Source organism: Arachis hypogaea, chromosome 1, assembly GCF_003086295.3.
Source record: "Arachis hypogaea cultivar Tifrunner chromosome 1, arahy.Tifrunner.gnm2.J5K5, whole genome shotgun sequence".
NCBI classification, from domain to species: domain Eukaryota; kingdom Viridiplantae; phylum Streptophyta; class Magnoliopsida; order Fabales; family Fabaceae; genus Arachis; species Arachis hypogaea.
In genome coordinates, this window is record NC_092036.1 from 100,057,684 (window position 1) to 100,074,125 (window position 16,442).

General features: G+C 33.8%; 1 protein-coding gene across 1 annotated transcript; it reads right to left on the bottom strand.

Moving 5' to 3' along the window:
• Positions 1–2,077: 2,077 nt before the first annotated feature.
• Positions 2,078–9,644, bottom strand: LOC112702894 (NAD-dependent malic enzyme 2, mitochondrial). The gene is made up of 15 exons (XM_072200794.1): positions 9,262–9,644; positions 8,983–9,019; positions 7,092–7,226; positions 6,702–6,762; positions 6,407–6,510; positions 6,247–6,323; positions 6,020–6,133; positions 5,794–5,896; positions 5,388–5,495; positions 5,143–5,208; positions 4,921–4,993; positions 4,742–4,828; positions 4,593–4,647; positions 4,418–4,489; positions 2,078–2,268 (listed from the first exon to the last, which is right to left on the bottom strand). Exons 2-15 carry the CDS (start codon positions 9,004–9,006, stop codon positions 2,190–2,192), a joined length of 1,158 nt encoding a protein of 385 aa, XP_072056895.1. The 5' UTR covers positions 9,007–9,019; positions 9,262–9,644; the 3' UTR covers positions 2,078–2,189.
• Between the last annotated feature and the right edge of the window lie 6,798 nt (positions 9,645–16,442).

Here is a 16,442-nt window from a genome sequence, read left to right on the forward strand (position 1 = left end):
GTGATAAGAGATGAAGAGAAGTGTTAGTAAATAAATAAATAAATAGAAGAAGATGAGAGAGGGATTTTCGAAAATATTTTTGAAAAAGAGTTAGTAATTTCGAAAATTAAAGATGAATTAAAATTAAAATTAAAACTTGAAACAATTAGTTAATTAAAAAGAATTTTTGAAAAAGAGGGAGGTATTTTCGAAAATTAGAGAGGGAAAGGTAGTTAGGTGGTTTTGAAAAAGATAAGAAATAACCAAAAAGTCAAATTTGAAAAAGATAAGAAAATAAGTTAGATAAGATATTTTGAAATCAAATTTTGAAAAAGATAAGATAAAAAGATAAGATAAATAGATAAGATAAAAAGATATGATTGAAATTAGTTTTGAAAAAGATTTAATTTTTAAAATTAAAATTAATTACTTGACTAACAAGAAACTAAAAGATAAGATTCTAGAATTTAAAGATTGAACCTTTCTTAACAAGAAAGTAACAAACTTCAAATTTTTGAATCAACCACATTTACTTGTTAGCTAATTTTCGAAAATATGATGTAAAAGATAAGAAAAAGATTTTGAAAAATATTTTAAAAAAATTTCGAAAATTAATGAAAAAAAAGGAAAAGATTTAATTTTTGAAAAACTTTTGAAAAGATAAGATTTTTAAAATTGAAAATTTGACTTGACTTGTAAGAAACAACTAATTTTTAAAATTTTTTTACTAAGTCAACTCAAATTTTCGAAATTTAGGAGATGAAAAAGGAAAAGATATTTTTTTTATTTTTGAAATTTTTTTATGATGAGAGAGAAAAACACAAAAATGACCCAAAACAGGAAAATTTTGGATCAAAACACAAGATGCATGCAAGAACACTATGAATGTCAAGATGAACACCAAGAACACTTTGAAGATCAAGATGAACATCAAGAACATAATTTTGAAAAATTTTTGATGTAAAGAAAACATGCAAGACACTAAACTTAGAAATCTTTAATGCATGGACTCTAACAAACGAAAAATGCATATGAAAAACAACAAACAACACAAAACAAGAAATCATCAAGATCAAACAAGAAGACTTGTCAAGAACAACTTGAAGATCATGAAGAACACTATGAATGCATGGAGTTTTCGAAAAATGCAAGAAAATTTTTTAAAGCATGCAATTGACACCAAACTTAAAATTTGACTCAAGACTCAAACAAGAAACGCAAAATATTTTTTATTTTTATGATTTTCTAATTTTTTTGTATTTTTATTTTATTTTTTCGAAAATATTCTTTGAAAAAAAACGAAAATTAAAGAAAAAATTTTGAAAACTTTTTGAAAAGAAAATTACCTAATCTGAGCAACAAGATGAACCGTCAGTTGTCCATACTCGAACAATCTCCGGCAACGGCGCCAAAAACTTGGTGCACAATACCATGGCTTACATACATTCTTCACAACCTCGCACATCTAAAGCAAAAGAGTGTGCTTAAGAGCTCTTGACACCACTAACTGGGGACTCTAGCAAAGCTGAGTCACAATCTGAAAAGGTTCACCCAGTTATGTGTCTGTGGCATTTATGTATCCGGTGGTAATACTGGAAAACAAAGTGCTTAGGGCCACGGCCAAGACTCAAAAAGTAGCTGTGTTCAAGAATCAACATGCTTAACTAGGAAAGTCAATAACACTATCTAAAATTCTGAGTTCCCAGAGACGCCAATCACTCTGAACTACAAAGGAAAAAGTGAGATGCCAAAACTGTTCAGAAGCAAAAAGCTACAAGTCCCGCTCACCTAATTATAATTAATATTCATTGATATTCTGGAATTTATAGTATATTCTCTTCTTTTATCCTATTTGATTTTCAGTTGCTTGGGGACAAGCAACAATTTAAGTTTGGTGTTGTGATGAGTGGATAATTTATACGCTTTTTGGCATTGTTTTTATATAGTTTTTAGTAAGTTTGAGCTACTTTTAGGGATGTTTTCATTAGTTTTTATGTTAAATTCACATTTTTGGACTTTACTATGAGTTTGTGTGTTTTTCTGTGATTTCAGGTAAATTCTGACTGAAATTAAGGGACTTGAGCAAAACTCTGAAAAAGGCTGACAAAAGGACTGCTGATAAACAAGTCAAAAATTCAAGAGAACAACCAGTAAGGCAACAACAATGAAATAAACAAGTCAAAAACCAGCAGCAATCCATCAAATATACGTTATTGGCTCCTATTCTGTACTTTATTGTCATCAACATGCAGTGAAGAGGATTTGCTTATCTCTGGATGTATTTTATACCTGTCATGATAAAAAATCAAGAAAATGATTCGGCTTTCATCATAAAACAGGACAATGTAAAATTATAGTCATCTTTGCCTTACAAAAAATAAGTCATAAATTAGAACAACACTAAAATTAAAATAACAGAAATTAGAACACCAAACCACAAACTCAAATTAAATAATTAAAACAGAGAACACTATAAACTTAGATAATAAAAATAAGAACACAGAACAAATTTTCAGACAGAAATGTTCAAACAGAACCACAAATTGCCAAAGCTGCAAGAACAAATTAGAAAGAACAGAACCAAAAATCCGAAACCAAAAATCATATAGCAAAATAAAAATAGAACTAATTATTAAAACAGAACAAAGAACAACTAATTAGATAAAAAAATTAAAACAAATAATTTACCTGAAAACTAAGAGGCATCCCCATTCTAGATGCAGTGGAATGGCTACTGCGATGACTACAACAACACAAGGACGACAGTGGCTACGAACACGCGAAGGACGACGAACGACGGCTCTGGTGCATGGACGACGACGGGGAGAGAGAACTGCTACGACGAAGGGAGGAGAGAAATGAGCCGCACCGCCGCAATGGTGCTGTCCGACGGCATTGAAAGCGGGGAAGGGGGAGGAGTTTTCGGCGCTGATAGGTGGTGAGAGCTTAGAGGATTGGAGACTAGAGAGAGGCTAAGCGGAGTTAGGGTTATTGGTGGGAGGGGATGGGATGCGCAATTCGGCGGGGCTGGGAGGCGCTGTTCGGCGGGGATGGAAGGGGCTGCTGGGAGGTCAGGGTAATGGGGTTTCTTTGAGAGTTTTGGCTGCGGGGAGATGTGGGGGTGGGGTAATGGGGACGTGGGGTAATGGGCTTTTGGGCTGCCTAGTGGATTGGGCTAACTAATGGATTTTTTTTAGTTATCGGTTTGGTTTGGTTTGGTTAGGGTTTTCAGTGACAGAACCAAAAACCGAACCGTAACTAAAAAAAACCATTAGTTAACGCAACTCACAAAGCAGCCCAAAAGCCCATTACCCCACGTCCCCACCCCCATCAGATAACCTAGCTTCCCCATTACCCCACCCTCACATCTCCCCGCAACCAAAACTCTCAAAAAAACCCCATTACCCTGACCTCCCACCCAGCAGCCCGTCCCATCCCCGCCGAACAACACCTCCCAGCCTTGCTGAATAGCCCCTCTCAGCCGCGTCGAATAGCGCATCCCAACCCCTCTCACCCCCCTCTCACCAGTAACCCTAACTCCGCTTAGCCTCTCTCTAGTCTCTAATCCTCTGAGCTCTCACCACCTCTCCGCGCCCAAAACCCCTTCCCTTCGCCGCTGTAAAGGTGCGGGTCTTTTCTCTCCCTCTCCCTTCGGCGTAGATGTTCTCTCTCCCTGTCGTCCTTCGCGAGTTCGTAGCCACTGTCGTTCTCGCGTTGTAGTCATCGCAGTAGCCGTTCCTCTGCATCTAGAATGGGGATGTCTCTTAGTTTTCAGGTAAATTATTTGTTCTAAATTTTTTGATCTAATTAGTTATTCTTAGTTCTGTTTTAATAATTGGTTCTATTTTTATTTTGCTATATGATTTTTGGTTCTTTTCTTTCTAATTTGTTTTTGCAGCTTTGGTAATTTGTAGTTCTGTTTGAAAATTTGTTTTTTTGAGAGTTTTGGCTGCGGAGAGATGTGGGGGTGGGGTAATGAAGAAGCTAGGTTATCTGATGGGGGTGGGGGCATGGGCCGTGGGGTAATGGACTTTTGGGCTGCCTAGTGGGTTGGGTTAACTAATGGGTTTTTTATGGTTTTTTAGTTATCGGTTCGTTTTGGTTCGATTAGGATTTTCAGTGTCAGAACCGAAAACCGAACCGAACCGTATAAAAAACAACAAAACATGATTTTTTCGATTAATTTGGTTCTCGGTTTTGTTGGTTCGATTGATCGGTTTTGTTGGTTCGATTGATCGGTTTTGAACACCTATATGGTAGTATTTGATTTGATCCATCAAAGAAATGCGAACAGATAAATGTTTGAGCATGTAAAACAAGGACAATATGCTTAACCGCTTTAGGTTTTAGCAGCTTAGCGAATTCTAGAATGCAACACTATAAATATCAAATAAAGAGATTTTGCCAATAAAAGTAGTCCACATTAACATGTGCATACCATTCAGCAGCAGCCTGCAACATTCCATCTGTTATTAGCCGAGCACCTGACAAAATTGATCCTAGACCGATTCTTAAATGGAAAGTTTAAAATAAGAGACTAAATCAATATTTCCAATCATAAAGAATGATCATGAAAATTTATAAGACACAAGAAAGCTGAAAGCATGTCCTACCCTAGGAACAAATACATGTTGTTGGCCTGATTTACATGACCCACTTTTCCATTACCTGCATAAAATTTTAATCAGACGTTTCTTCACAGCCAAGAAAAAATGTAAAGTAGACAAGAAGCCTCAACTCAAAACCAATGAGAGCTAATTACCAAGATCTACATTTTCGAAAGGGCTTCCACTTCCAAATACGATATCTCCTCCGGCATGCTTAAAAGCATCAATAGCAGTGCACTCAGCTGTCCAGGTCACACCAACGACAATGTCAAAATTAAAAACAGTCATTACATTAATAAATTGTGAGAGTTTATTAAGCCTTGTGCAGACAAACCATTCATGGTAGGGCTAGACATGGCAAAGATGGCAGGTTTTGTTGAAACAGATTCTTTCATTGCCTTAAGCACCTGAGTTTAATCACAATTATTAAAACAAGAAATTGCTGAATAACACATACAGAACACCAAGCATTCTAACGTATCAATAAAAAAATATTATTAATATAGTTCACTCATGGATAGGACATGATATAAGTGGAATTGTACAAGATAATTACCTCCTCATTGAAAATGCCACCAACCCCAGACAAACCAAGGAGAACATGTGGTCTAACCTTCTTCACCTAAACATCAATATGTTCAACAATCAATTTTGATGTATGAATATGACTATGCGTGAACCCTCAAGATCAGCATCACCATAGGTAGATGGTTAAGTAATCTTATACCAAAATAATTGTTTTCAATATCATAACATAACCCTTGACACAAGAGTTTTGCTCAATTAACCCTTTAAATTTACCACTTCAATTATACTAGCACCCTCAGTGAGCCCTTCTAGGTCTCTTGGGTTTTTAGCAAATGGAGCTGCAGCTGGATCTAGATTATTCCTATCAGTTGTGACAAGACCCTGCATACAGAAATGGCATTGTCATCAGGATTAATGCAAATAAATACAAATTCAAAACAGCAGCATCCAACACTTGATTGCACACATTTATTTATTTTATAATTCCAGCATTTTATATTAAGTCATATCAAGACAAACAATATGATGGGAAAAAAAGAGTACAAATAATATAGCATTACAAGAAGATCAATCAAAATCAGAATTGGGTATCTTCGTGTAGTTACGATCGTAAACAGTTATAGTTTCAAGCATTACAACTTAAAGAACTGACAAAGCTAGTAAATATGTGAAAGCATACATCTTTATCAATCAAAAAGAATTGACTTTTGGCAGCTGTTTCACTGCACCCTGCCATCTTTGAAACTGCCTGGATGGCCATTTTCAGAACACCAAGCCCTGCACTGCAAGCTAGGGAAGAAATGTTCTTGGCACAAAAGTAGCTAATCTATAATGAATGTGATGAAACAACAAAATGAAATCAGACACCCAATATTAAGGTTGATCATAATAAGTTCTGCAATTACCTCCCAGCTCCAACCACAACTATCCTTTGGTTTAGAAAATTAGACAATGGCCGACCTTGGGCTCTTACAGATCCCAATATTCCAGCAAGAGCAACACCAGCAGTGCCCTGAAGGACATGAAGGAAAAATTAAATTTCAGTAGTTACTTCAATAAAACAGTCCAGTAGATAACAACCTTCAAGATTTTCTTGATTAATAGAAGTCTTAAATCATTTTCTCACCTGTAATCATCATTAAACATGCAAAACCTTTTATGATATCGTTCCAAAGTTTCAAAAGCCCACTTCATTTGGAAATCCTCAAACTGAAGAAATTATCACAACCATCTAATTATACAATTGATAACAGGTATGTGCCCAAAAGAATAAAAAGAAAGAAAGAAGAAACCTGCACAATGGCCTTAGGCCATCGAGCATGAACAGCTTCCATGAATTCATCCACAATTGATAGATACTCTTCACCTTCCAACCTTGGTTGTCGAAGTCCTAAATCTATCACATGAAAATGGCATAAGAACAGTCACCAATACCTTTAACAAGATCAACTAAGATTAATTCACATGCTAGCTTTTGGTATGGTCTTAGCAGTTTCTAAATATAATTGCAAAGTAAGGATAAACTAATCAACAAATGAAAGCTTTAAACAAGAAAACAAAGATCTGGCGGGGAAACATTTTACTCACAAAGACGATCTTCAAGTAGCTTTTGATTGCTGGTTCCAACATCTAGCATAACTGGAAGTATCTGCCACATTAAGAAATTTAACATATAACAACTTAGAAAAAGTTACTGGTTTTTACCTAGTAGATGATCTTAATGAAGTCAAAACGAACTTAAGATAGTCAAGCCCCTTTGTAAATGACACCTATCACAGAAGGTAATAAAACTGAAATAATTAAATAAAGTATATTAGTAAATTATATGTCCGAAGGTATCTTAGCATGGATAGTAATCCTATCCACTAGTATGCATTGATAATAATTTTAGTCCCAAGCATGGGTCACCGTGAAACAAAACTGAGCTAGAGAAAAGAGGTAGGAAGCAAATAGATAAACGGAGAAAAGAAAGCATACTCTTTGCGGGCTGATACCGGCAGCAGCAACATAAATGTCAAGTTTTCCTATTGGTATTCCAATGCCCTGAACTCCAAGGTCACCTAAGCCAAGGATTCGACTACCGTTTGTCAAGACAATCATAATCATATCTACCTGCAAAAAGGTGCAAGATGAAAAAATGAAAAAAGGTATAGATCATCAAATGTACCAAGAAACATCAAGGAAAAGAGTTTTCCCTTTAATAAACAAAAGAAAAGGATGCTGCCATAAACAAGATTAATGCAATGCCTCGGGAGCTGGCCAGTTATAGATCATCGACATCATCTCTTCTTTATCTTTGGCACTAAAATACATTCCATGTGGACGTCTAAATAACCCAGAATTCACAATGGGCTACAGATCCAGATTCACAGAGAAGTTCTCATTGAAAATCCAAAATCTCTTTTCTGTGCTTTATCCTTGGCAAAATTTTATGAAAAACAATTTGCAAATCAAGGTTCAGGTTCATCAGGGACTTCAACAACAAACTGCTCAACTACAACCACTTTTGATTTTCATGTTCAGCCACAGCAACAACAAGAAGACTCAACAGAATCTACAGAGCAAGCAGAATTTCAAATCTCAGATCTAAAAATCCAATCAAAATTTCAAGGTCCAGTTCCAGCATCATCAATCCCAATCTATGATATTACAACACAAGCAATTCAACAAGTAGAAGATTCAGAAGCACATATAAAATCCAAAATGTCTTTTCTGTGATCCTAAGTGTTCCTTGTATAGAGTTATTGAATTGAATATTTTATCCTAAGCATTTTATCTGTATTTTAACTATTAGTAAAATAACATGGAAATTGAATTGAAGCCTTAAATATAAAATGATTGAAAGAAAAATCAGCTAGCATATGGATACTTCTACTAAACACAAACAGAATAGCTGCAATGCATATTTATTTATTTATTTATCCCAACAATATAGTTTAAACAGAAACCATAGGAACGCCTACTCAAGAAGACATGCTTAGTTAAAAAGACAATTCTATCGTTAAAAAGGATAAGGACATATGGTATAGTTAAATCCCACAAAAGACAGTAAAATTTGAAATGAAAAATTTTCTAACTTCTAAAACAAAGATGTTGTCTTGTATTGTTAAAACACCATGTTTTATTTTCAAGTTTATTGGGGCAAGCAAAAGCAATTAGAATCCTAAAAGCTGCATTTTCCAGAATCAGTTTCTCCTCTGTTTGTAGTAAAAAAGCCAAATGAAAATTTTTAGTTTAGAAGGGATGATTTTCTTTTGAAGCAATACAGTTATTATGAACTCATATAATGATTCTTCTTCACACAAACAAAAGCATACTGCATAAATGCATATGAAGGAATCTATCTCCTTAGCACCTTGAGTACTTATTGTTAAGAGCAAGGTTACGAGAACCGGACCGGTCAATAAACCGATAGAGTAACTGGTTCACTGGTTCAATGGTTCGACCGAGGTTCAACCGGTTTAATTAAATATTAAATAAAATTATTAAAATTTAAATATATAATCTCAAATATTTAAAAAATATCATCAATCATTAATAAAATTATTTTAGAAAATTTAACATAACGCCAACTATCATCAAAATTTATCAAAATTCAAGAGAGCAGTAAAGCACCATAACAAAATTATGCCAGATTTCCTAAAATCAACCATCAACAATTATTCCAATTTCATAAAAATTATAAAAACCAAAAACTTAACACACTTAACAGTTTAACACAGAGGCAGCAACAAGCCTATTCTCCCCTTGCAAGAAATCAGCAATCCTCATCAATCAGCAACAAAAGTATAAAACAAGAAAATCTTTCAAAATAATTTTTTATAATTCAAAAATAGAAAAAATCAGAATCCAGAGACAAAAATTATACCATTAATCCAAACTCGGCCATCATACCACCATCAACACTAACTCAGGAGTAAAAGAAACAGCAACCAAGAATCAGATTTCAGTACCTCAATAAAATTAATAAAATAAGCAACCATAAATTGAAGCAAACATAGATTTGAATCATTAAAATACAAAAACTCAAATTCATAGAAATTAACAAAAGAAAAAAAATGAAGCAGAGTTACAGACGACAGAGGAATCAATCTGACATCAAAGGAAGGGCAAAACAGGCGGCGAGGAAAGAACGAAACTCAACTACCGGCAAGGGAGGAACGACGAGACAGAGACGAGGATCGAGCAAGTCCACGATAAAGAAGACGAAGACGATGGAGGAATCCAACTGCCCACACTTCGATCTGCAAGTCCACAACGAAGAAGACGAAGACGATGTAGTGAAGACGGCCACGAGCTTCGATCTGCAAGTGTAAAGGCCACGACGTGGAGGAGAAGAGAATGGATGGCCAACAGCTTTGAGCTAACCCTCTCTTTGTCACTGCTGGCGGCGAGGCACCCTCTGGCTGACAAGAAGAGTCGGCGACGGCGGAGGCGGTGGCTGCTGGCTGAGAGAGAAGAGGAGCTGGTGGCTGAGAGAGAGAGAGGGGGAGGGGGTAGTGCCGCAGTGGGTTAGGGTTTTTTTCTGATGGAGGGGAATTGGGAAATTAGGTATTTATAGGATCCATTTTCTTTTTTTTTTAATTATAATTTTGAAAACCGTTAAAAAACCGACCGGTTTTATCGATTCACCGGTTAACCGCCGGTTCGACCGGTTTTTTAACCGGTTTTTGCCAAACGGTTTTTGGCCTTACTCGGATCGGCTAGGTGACTGGTTCTCGGTTAATCCGATTGAACCGGCCGATCCGGTTCGGTTTTCAGAATCATGGTTAAGAGTATATATATATATACTAAATCAATGCTTTGCCATCACATACATAAATAGTTAAATACTATTGGAATAAGTATATTTTAAAATTTACTAAAAGCCTAAATACAATAAGAAAAGAAGTAAGAAAACACCAAACATTATAAGATTGAGACTAACACCAAATTGACCACCCTGAGTTTTTAGCACATAATTATCATTACGTTCTTTTTGGTGGTAATAGTAATAAATGTCTTGCTTTAAGTTTAAAGATAATATAAAATTCATTATGCATTTCAAATAAAAATCATTAATTTTTTAAAATCCCATAATAATAATAACACTAACACTGAATCACTGATCTATGGTTCAAAATTACATAAATTAAAAGAGAAACAAATGAAACACAATTAAAAGTAATGTTCGTACCTAATGATTGTTAGGAGAAATAGATGATGTATTTGTGGTGCTATCATCATTCTCATGCAAGGTCAAAATTTCAAAAGCTTTGGTCCCAGAATCAATTGTACTAACTGTCATCTCAGGTAAAAACAACACAATTAAAACAACATAGTAGGACACACACAAAATAAAGGTAGGAGAAGAAAAGAGTCCAATTAATTTTTCTGTTTTCTTATATTTTTATCTTAAATAAAAATGTAACTTTCCAATGTTCAACAGCAAGCCAAAGCAGAATTATATAAACTTTCAAAAAATATATAAACATAGTTGAGAGGCTAATATTTAAGTCTATGAATATTTATGTCAAAGATGACTGTACAATAACTAAGTTTTCCAGCAAAAGAGAAGAGAATTGAGATCTACTTCAACAGACACAACATGGATGCCATCTACTTCTAGCTCCTTTGTAAGGAAAAGTTTTAGAAAATTAAAAGGCAATAATAAACCCAGAGATGAAATCATTTTGGCAAGCACATAAAGAGCATTTCAGCCAATTTTTGGTTTTCGATAGTCACACACTTCAGATCCTCTTCCAAATAATCAGTATTGGACTGAAAATAACAATACAAATTGGATCATTCATTAGTTCTGGTTAAGAAACGTATACAAATAGCCACAACTTGTAGCTACAATGATGCAGTGGATACGGAAAGGGTATCAATTTCTAAAGTTTACATGTTTACTCACCAAATTGATTTTGAATTGAGTTTTACTATTTAAGTTTACCTAAGTTCCACAATTAGAAACCACAACTAAAGATCTATTTTGCATATTCCAATTATCAAAAATGAATTCTTCTAGGTTGTTGATATTAGATAAAAGTATTAAACTAACATCTTCCTTTGAAGGAGTCATGGACAATCCCAATCAGAAAAGATTGCTTTCAACCTATTTTTTCTTATTTCAAAAACATAAAAACGCAAAGAATTAGTCTTCATCTCAAGACATTGTTCTTACCAAAGCAGTTCACACACAAATCAGCGAGTGTTCAAGTCACTGCCTAAACCAAATGCCTCCATCTGTGGACTAAGCATTTTCTCTTCTCTTCTTTCAGCATAAAAATCCAAGGGGTCGCTTTTGTTCTGCAACAACAGCCGGAGAACTTCCTAAACAAACTGTATCTGCAGCTTCAAAAATTAACGACAAAGAGTGAAGGTTCGAAATGATTCCACAATGGCACTAAAAGTCCTAACTAAATAACACCCCATTTGTTCATACAAACAATCATAGAAAAAGAAAAAATAAACTCAAACAAACAAAACAAAACAAAAATAATTTAGAGAAAAGGGTGGAGGCAAACAAACCGAAACCACTTGTCCGACCTGGTCGAACAAATCGTAGAGGTTCTCATCGACCTCAGATCCCCAATGTACAACGACGTCGTAACGAACTGCTTCGACGCATTTGCAGCACCCGCCGCCGCCATTGGTAAAGAAGCGGCTGTTCTCTTGCGTCGTGGCCTCCACCACCGTCGTCACCTCAATCCTCTTCCTTTCTCTCTCGACGTAGCCTCCTTCTTTCTCAATCCATCACTGTCGTTGCCACCTTCTTCTCCTTCTTCGGTCGTGCTTCCTTTTGTCACTCTATTGTTTTCATCTTCTCTGCTTTGTTCTGCATTTCTCTGTCTCTCTCTCCTTTTTGTATTATCAGCAGTCACCGTTACAGCTTCCATCAGCAGCGAGCTCTTTACTTCTTCTTTCTCGCTTGTGATATCTCCATATATTTTAAACCACCATTTTATGGGCAATTATAGCGTACAGATTTGAAGATGAAGATATGCTCTTTGATTCGTTGCACAAGTGACGCGTGAAAATCTGCTGGTGGTTGGGGGAGCAGCTCGCTGACGTAACTAAACGGCTTGCAGAGGTCGCAGAGCCGGTCTAAGTTGGTCCACATTGAAGCTAAGCTGATGGGGGAATGGTGATTCCGGGTCAGCACAAGAATTCCGTTGAACGGATTAAATGAATGGACTTAGCTTTTATGGCCCCGTATCTTAAATTATTGTGAGTGGGTGGTGGGTTATTTTGGTACTGGGGGACTCAAACCAAAAAAAAAAAAAAGAAAAGGGGTAATAAATTCAACACTTCCATGTCAATGTGGCCGTTTCTTTTATGGAAGTAAAAATGTTAGCAATATGTAAGCATTATATTAAGGTTTAATAATTCTTTTGGTGTGTATAGTATTGCATAATTTTTAATTAAATTCGTATATTTTTTATATCTTTTAATTGAGATCTGTAACAAATTTTGTTTTTTTAAATAGGTCCTTGTTAGCAATAAGTGTCTTAATTTTTTAGAGACCGAAATAAAAAGAAATTAGTACAAAGACCCAAATAAAAAGAAAAATAATGTAGGAATTCAGTAAAAAAAATGTAGGTACAAGAACTCGATTTAAAGAAAAAGAACAGGGAGTTAATTATAAATTTTGCGAAACAATAGAAACCACAGGAAAATTAAACATTCTTTTAAAAAATGCAATGAAAATATGAAAATAGAGAATAAGACATAGCAATGTACGTTCTAAATATTTTTAGAATTTAATTACTCTATTGAGCCATGTAGTTTGGAAAATTTTTCAAATAAGACCGTATACTTTTTTTTTTCTTTTAATGGGGTCCCTGGCTCCCTGCATTCATTTATTTTGTCAATGAAGTCTCTGTTAACAGCAGTTGACTTAAATGTAAAAACATCTAATTAAAACAAAAGAAACTGGTACCGGACCCAATGAGAAGGAAAATAAAGTATAGACACCCGAATTAAGAATTAAATTTGTGCAAGAACTCGAATAAAAAGGAAAAAACTATAGGGACCAAAGTCAAAATTTTGCGAAACGATAAGAACGAACAAAGTAATGAAACCTCTTTTTGAGTATATATAGGTCGGTTTAGGTAAATACCGAATCGCCAATGGAAAGATTTTGCAACTGATAAAATAACGCTAGACTTGCAGGAGCACGTTTCCGATGAGAAGGTTGATGACGTGCCCACCTAAAAATGTTAGATGAAATTTGTAATTAATTTATTATCTAGAATGTAAGCCCCAAATCCCATGAATCCCACTCCGTTCCCCCTTTGATAGCTAATCTCCCTTTCCTAATGCACTCTGTGACCATCTGAACGCAGTCTCCCCAAAAGAACAGTAGAGCTAAAGCCCCACAGTCTGACACGGCCGATGCCACCGATACCGCATGGTCGTCATGTCGTAATAAGTTCTATTGCGTCTACCAAATACTCTACCGTCTGTCTTTTCCGGCGGGTCCGCATCGTCTGTGCGCCCAAAACGATTTCGCCTTCCCCAACCCGCTACTTTCTGTCTTCCTTGCACCTTCACTGTTGTCTTCAGAATGTCACGCCATAGGAATGTGCTTCGCGGTTTCTCGCTTCCCTCCGATTGGTCAAGCATGAGGACAGGCACACATTAAAAATTGCAGCTCACTTAATCATTTTTGTCCCGTTCGATCGCTGCCACACCACTAGTGATCACTCGTAGTTGTCCTCTGTCAGTGTTCTTTGTGGGTTTTGCCGTGTTGTATCTCGTCTGTCTCTTGTTATTGTGGCGTGATGTTTTATTTTAATTTATTCTGTCGTGATTATTATATGTGAATCTGTTTGTAAGTTTGCGGGCATTGTTGTTAATAAACTGTATGACTTGTCAAGTAATTTCACAATCCGAAACAATTAAGGGTTGAAAAAGTGAGAGTGTGATGGAAAGGGAGGATCTTTTGCCAGATCAGGATTCAGGAGGATTTACTAGGTAAGAGCAACTCATGAGTGAGTTTGCTCGGACGAGCTTGCGGTTTTGGGTTCAGAGGAAAAATGTAGAGGATTAGAGTTCCAAGTCGGACGGGTTGAATAAGTAATTAAAAATTCCATCTTCAACTTTTCAGTGGCCATCTTAGCATTGTCGTCGTCGAAATTTGGGTGCAATGAGGTTAGGGATACTATTGTCAAATTTTAAAATAATTCTACGGACTATGTGGTTACATGCAAATGTCAGAATTTGATTATATAATAATATATTTAGTAAAGTAATTAGTTAATAAATTTTAAATATAATAATCTAATTTTTAGTTAAGTAATATAAAAGAAGCTTTATTTATTTTATATTTTTATGTTATAGTTTAAAATATCATTTTAATAACATTTCTTAATATTAGAAACAAATTCTTGCATAATAATTAATCTTAATGAATAAAAAATCAGATTTTTTTGTATTTATTTATTTTAAATTTTTTAGAATAAAAAACTTCTACCTTTATATAATAATAAATATGATAATCTTCTTAATATATATATATATATATATATATATATATATATATATTATGTATTATTTATTTTATATGTTAAATAATTATAATCGCATAATAATATTGAAATCAGAAAACATATTAAATCTGCTACTAAAAAATAATACATTTTACTCTTGGATTTAAGAAAATATATTTTTAATAAATTATATATAATGAAAAATATTTTGCGCAAGACATTTGTAAACTAATTTTTCATATATGTAATATTCTGGTCGAGTTAGAGAATAAAAAATTTAACTAGGAAAAAATGATCTAAAAATAATAAAAAATAAAAATTATGTTATTATAAATATATGATTATACATATTATATATATATAACTATAAATGTTAAATTTTTGAAATAATTATAAATTATTATCTACTTATTATTACTACAAAATAAATATGAATAAAAAAGACTAGACGAGAGAGGTTTGAGGTGGCATATATATTAGAGAGTCTACAAAATAATGAAATGTATACCAATCTTAATCTTATATGAGTCACTATTACATACACACATATGATACATATACGTAGCTGATACATATTATTTATTCAGTTTTTCTTAAGAAAATAAAAAAATATTTTCATGTATTATATATAATATTTTAAATAAACTATATTTTGACAAATATGTGATAAAAAATTATATCGTATAATAATATTTTTAACAAAAATAGTTAGTTAATAAGTATTGGATATAATAATCTAATTATTTATTAATTAATTTAAAATCAGAATTTAATTATTTTCTATTTTTATGTTGCAGTTTAAAATATCATTTTAATATTATAAAAAAAATTTCACAATAATTAATTTCAGTGAGTAAAAAATATTTATATTCATTTGAATTTCTATATTCTTTATATTTTTAATTACATAAGTTTGGTTAGTTTAGGTCTTACTAATATAAGTTAATAATATATGGAAAATTTTTTGTAAAATACGGTTAGGAAGATTTAATTAAAAATAACCTTTTGGGAAAAATTTTAGGCTCCTCTCGCGAGATGCTAAGTTGACACTTCCTTTGTCTCTATTTATAAAATGTACATTTGTCTCCCTTGTAAGTTTTAAAAAATCTTTTCTTTAATGCATTTTAAATGTTTTGTGTTAACTAATTAATATAATTTGATCTGGATTTTTTTTTAAACAGTCGAATTTGTCCGTAAAATATACTGAGTAAAAATTTTATTTTTACTCAATAAATTTTGCTGACCAAAATATACTTTAGTAAATTTTTTTAAAAGTATTTTGATAAAAAATACAATTTAACCAATAAAAAAAATTTATTAAAGACTATTCTGATAAGTAAAATTTAACATGGCAAAACTAAAATAATATAAGGGAGGAAAATAATATACGTTAATATCGCGAAACTAAAAGTAAAATATAAAAAAATTATTTTGCATATTTTTTATAAAAGAATAATTTAATTATTAAATAACATTTGTAATTATTAATTCCTTAACAATCTTATGCCCAAAATATAATTCAATAACCTCAAAGCTTTACTCAACTTACTTGCTCTTATTTCCACTATTCTCCAACACATATGCAATGCCAGCACAAAGAACAAGAAACAAATCACGTACTGCATAATCCTATACATGTTATAAAGGAGAGATCGAACCATATATCTTTTGGAATTTATGCAACAGCCAGAACACATCATTAATGGACACATATCGGAGATCAATGACAAGAGCCTCTAGGTAGATCGGTGCTTACCAGGATGAGGAAGAAAGGCAACCCCACTCCCACCCAGCCACGACAAATGAGGGATTCAGGCAGTCGGCCAGCAGCTTCACCACGTGATACCACCAC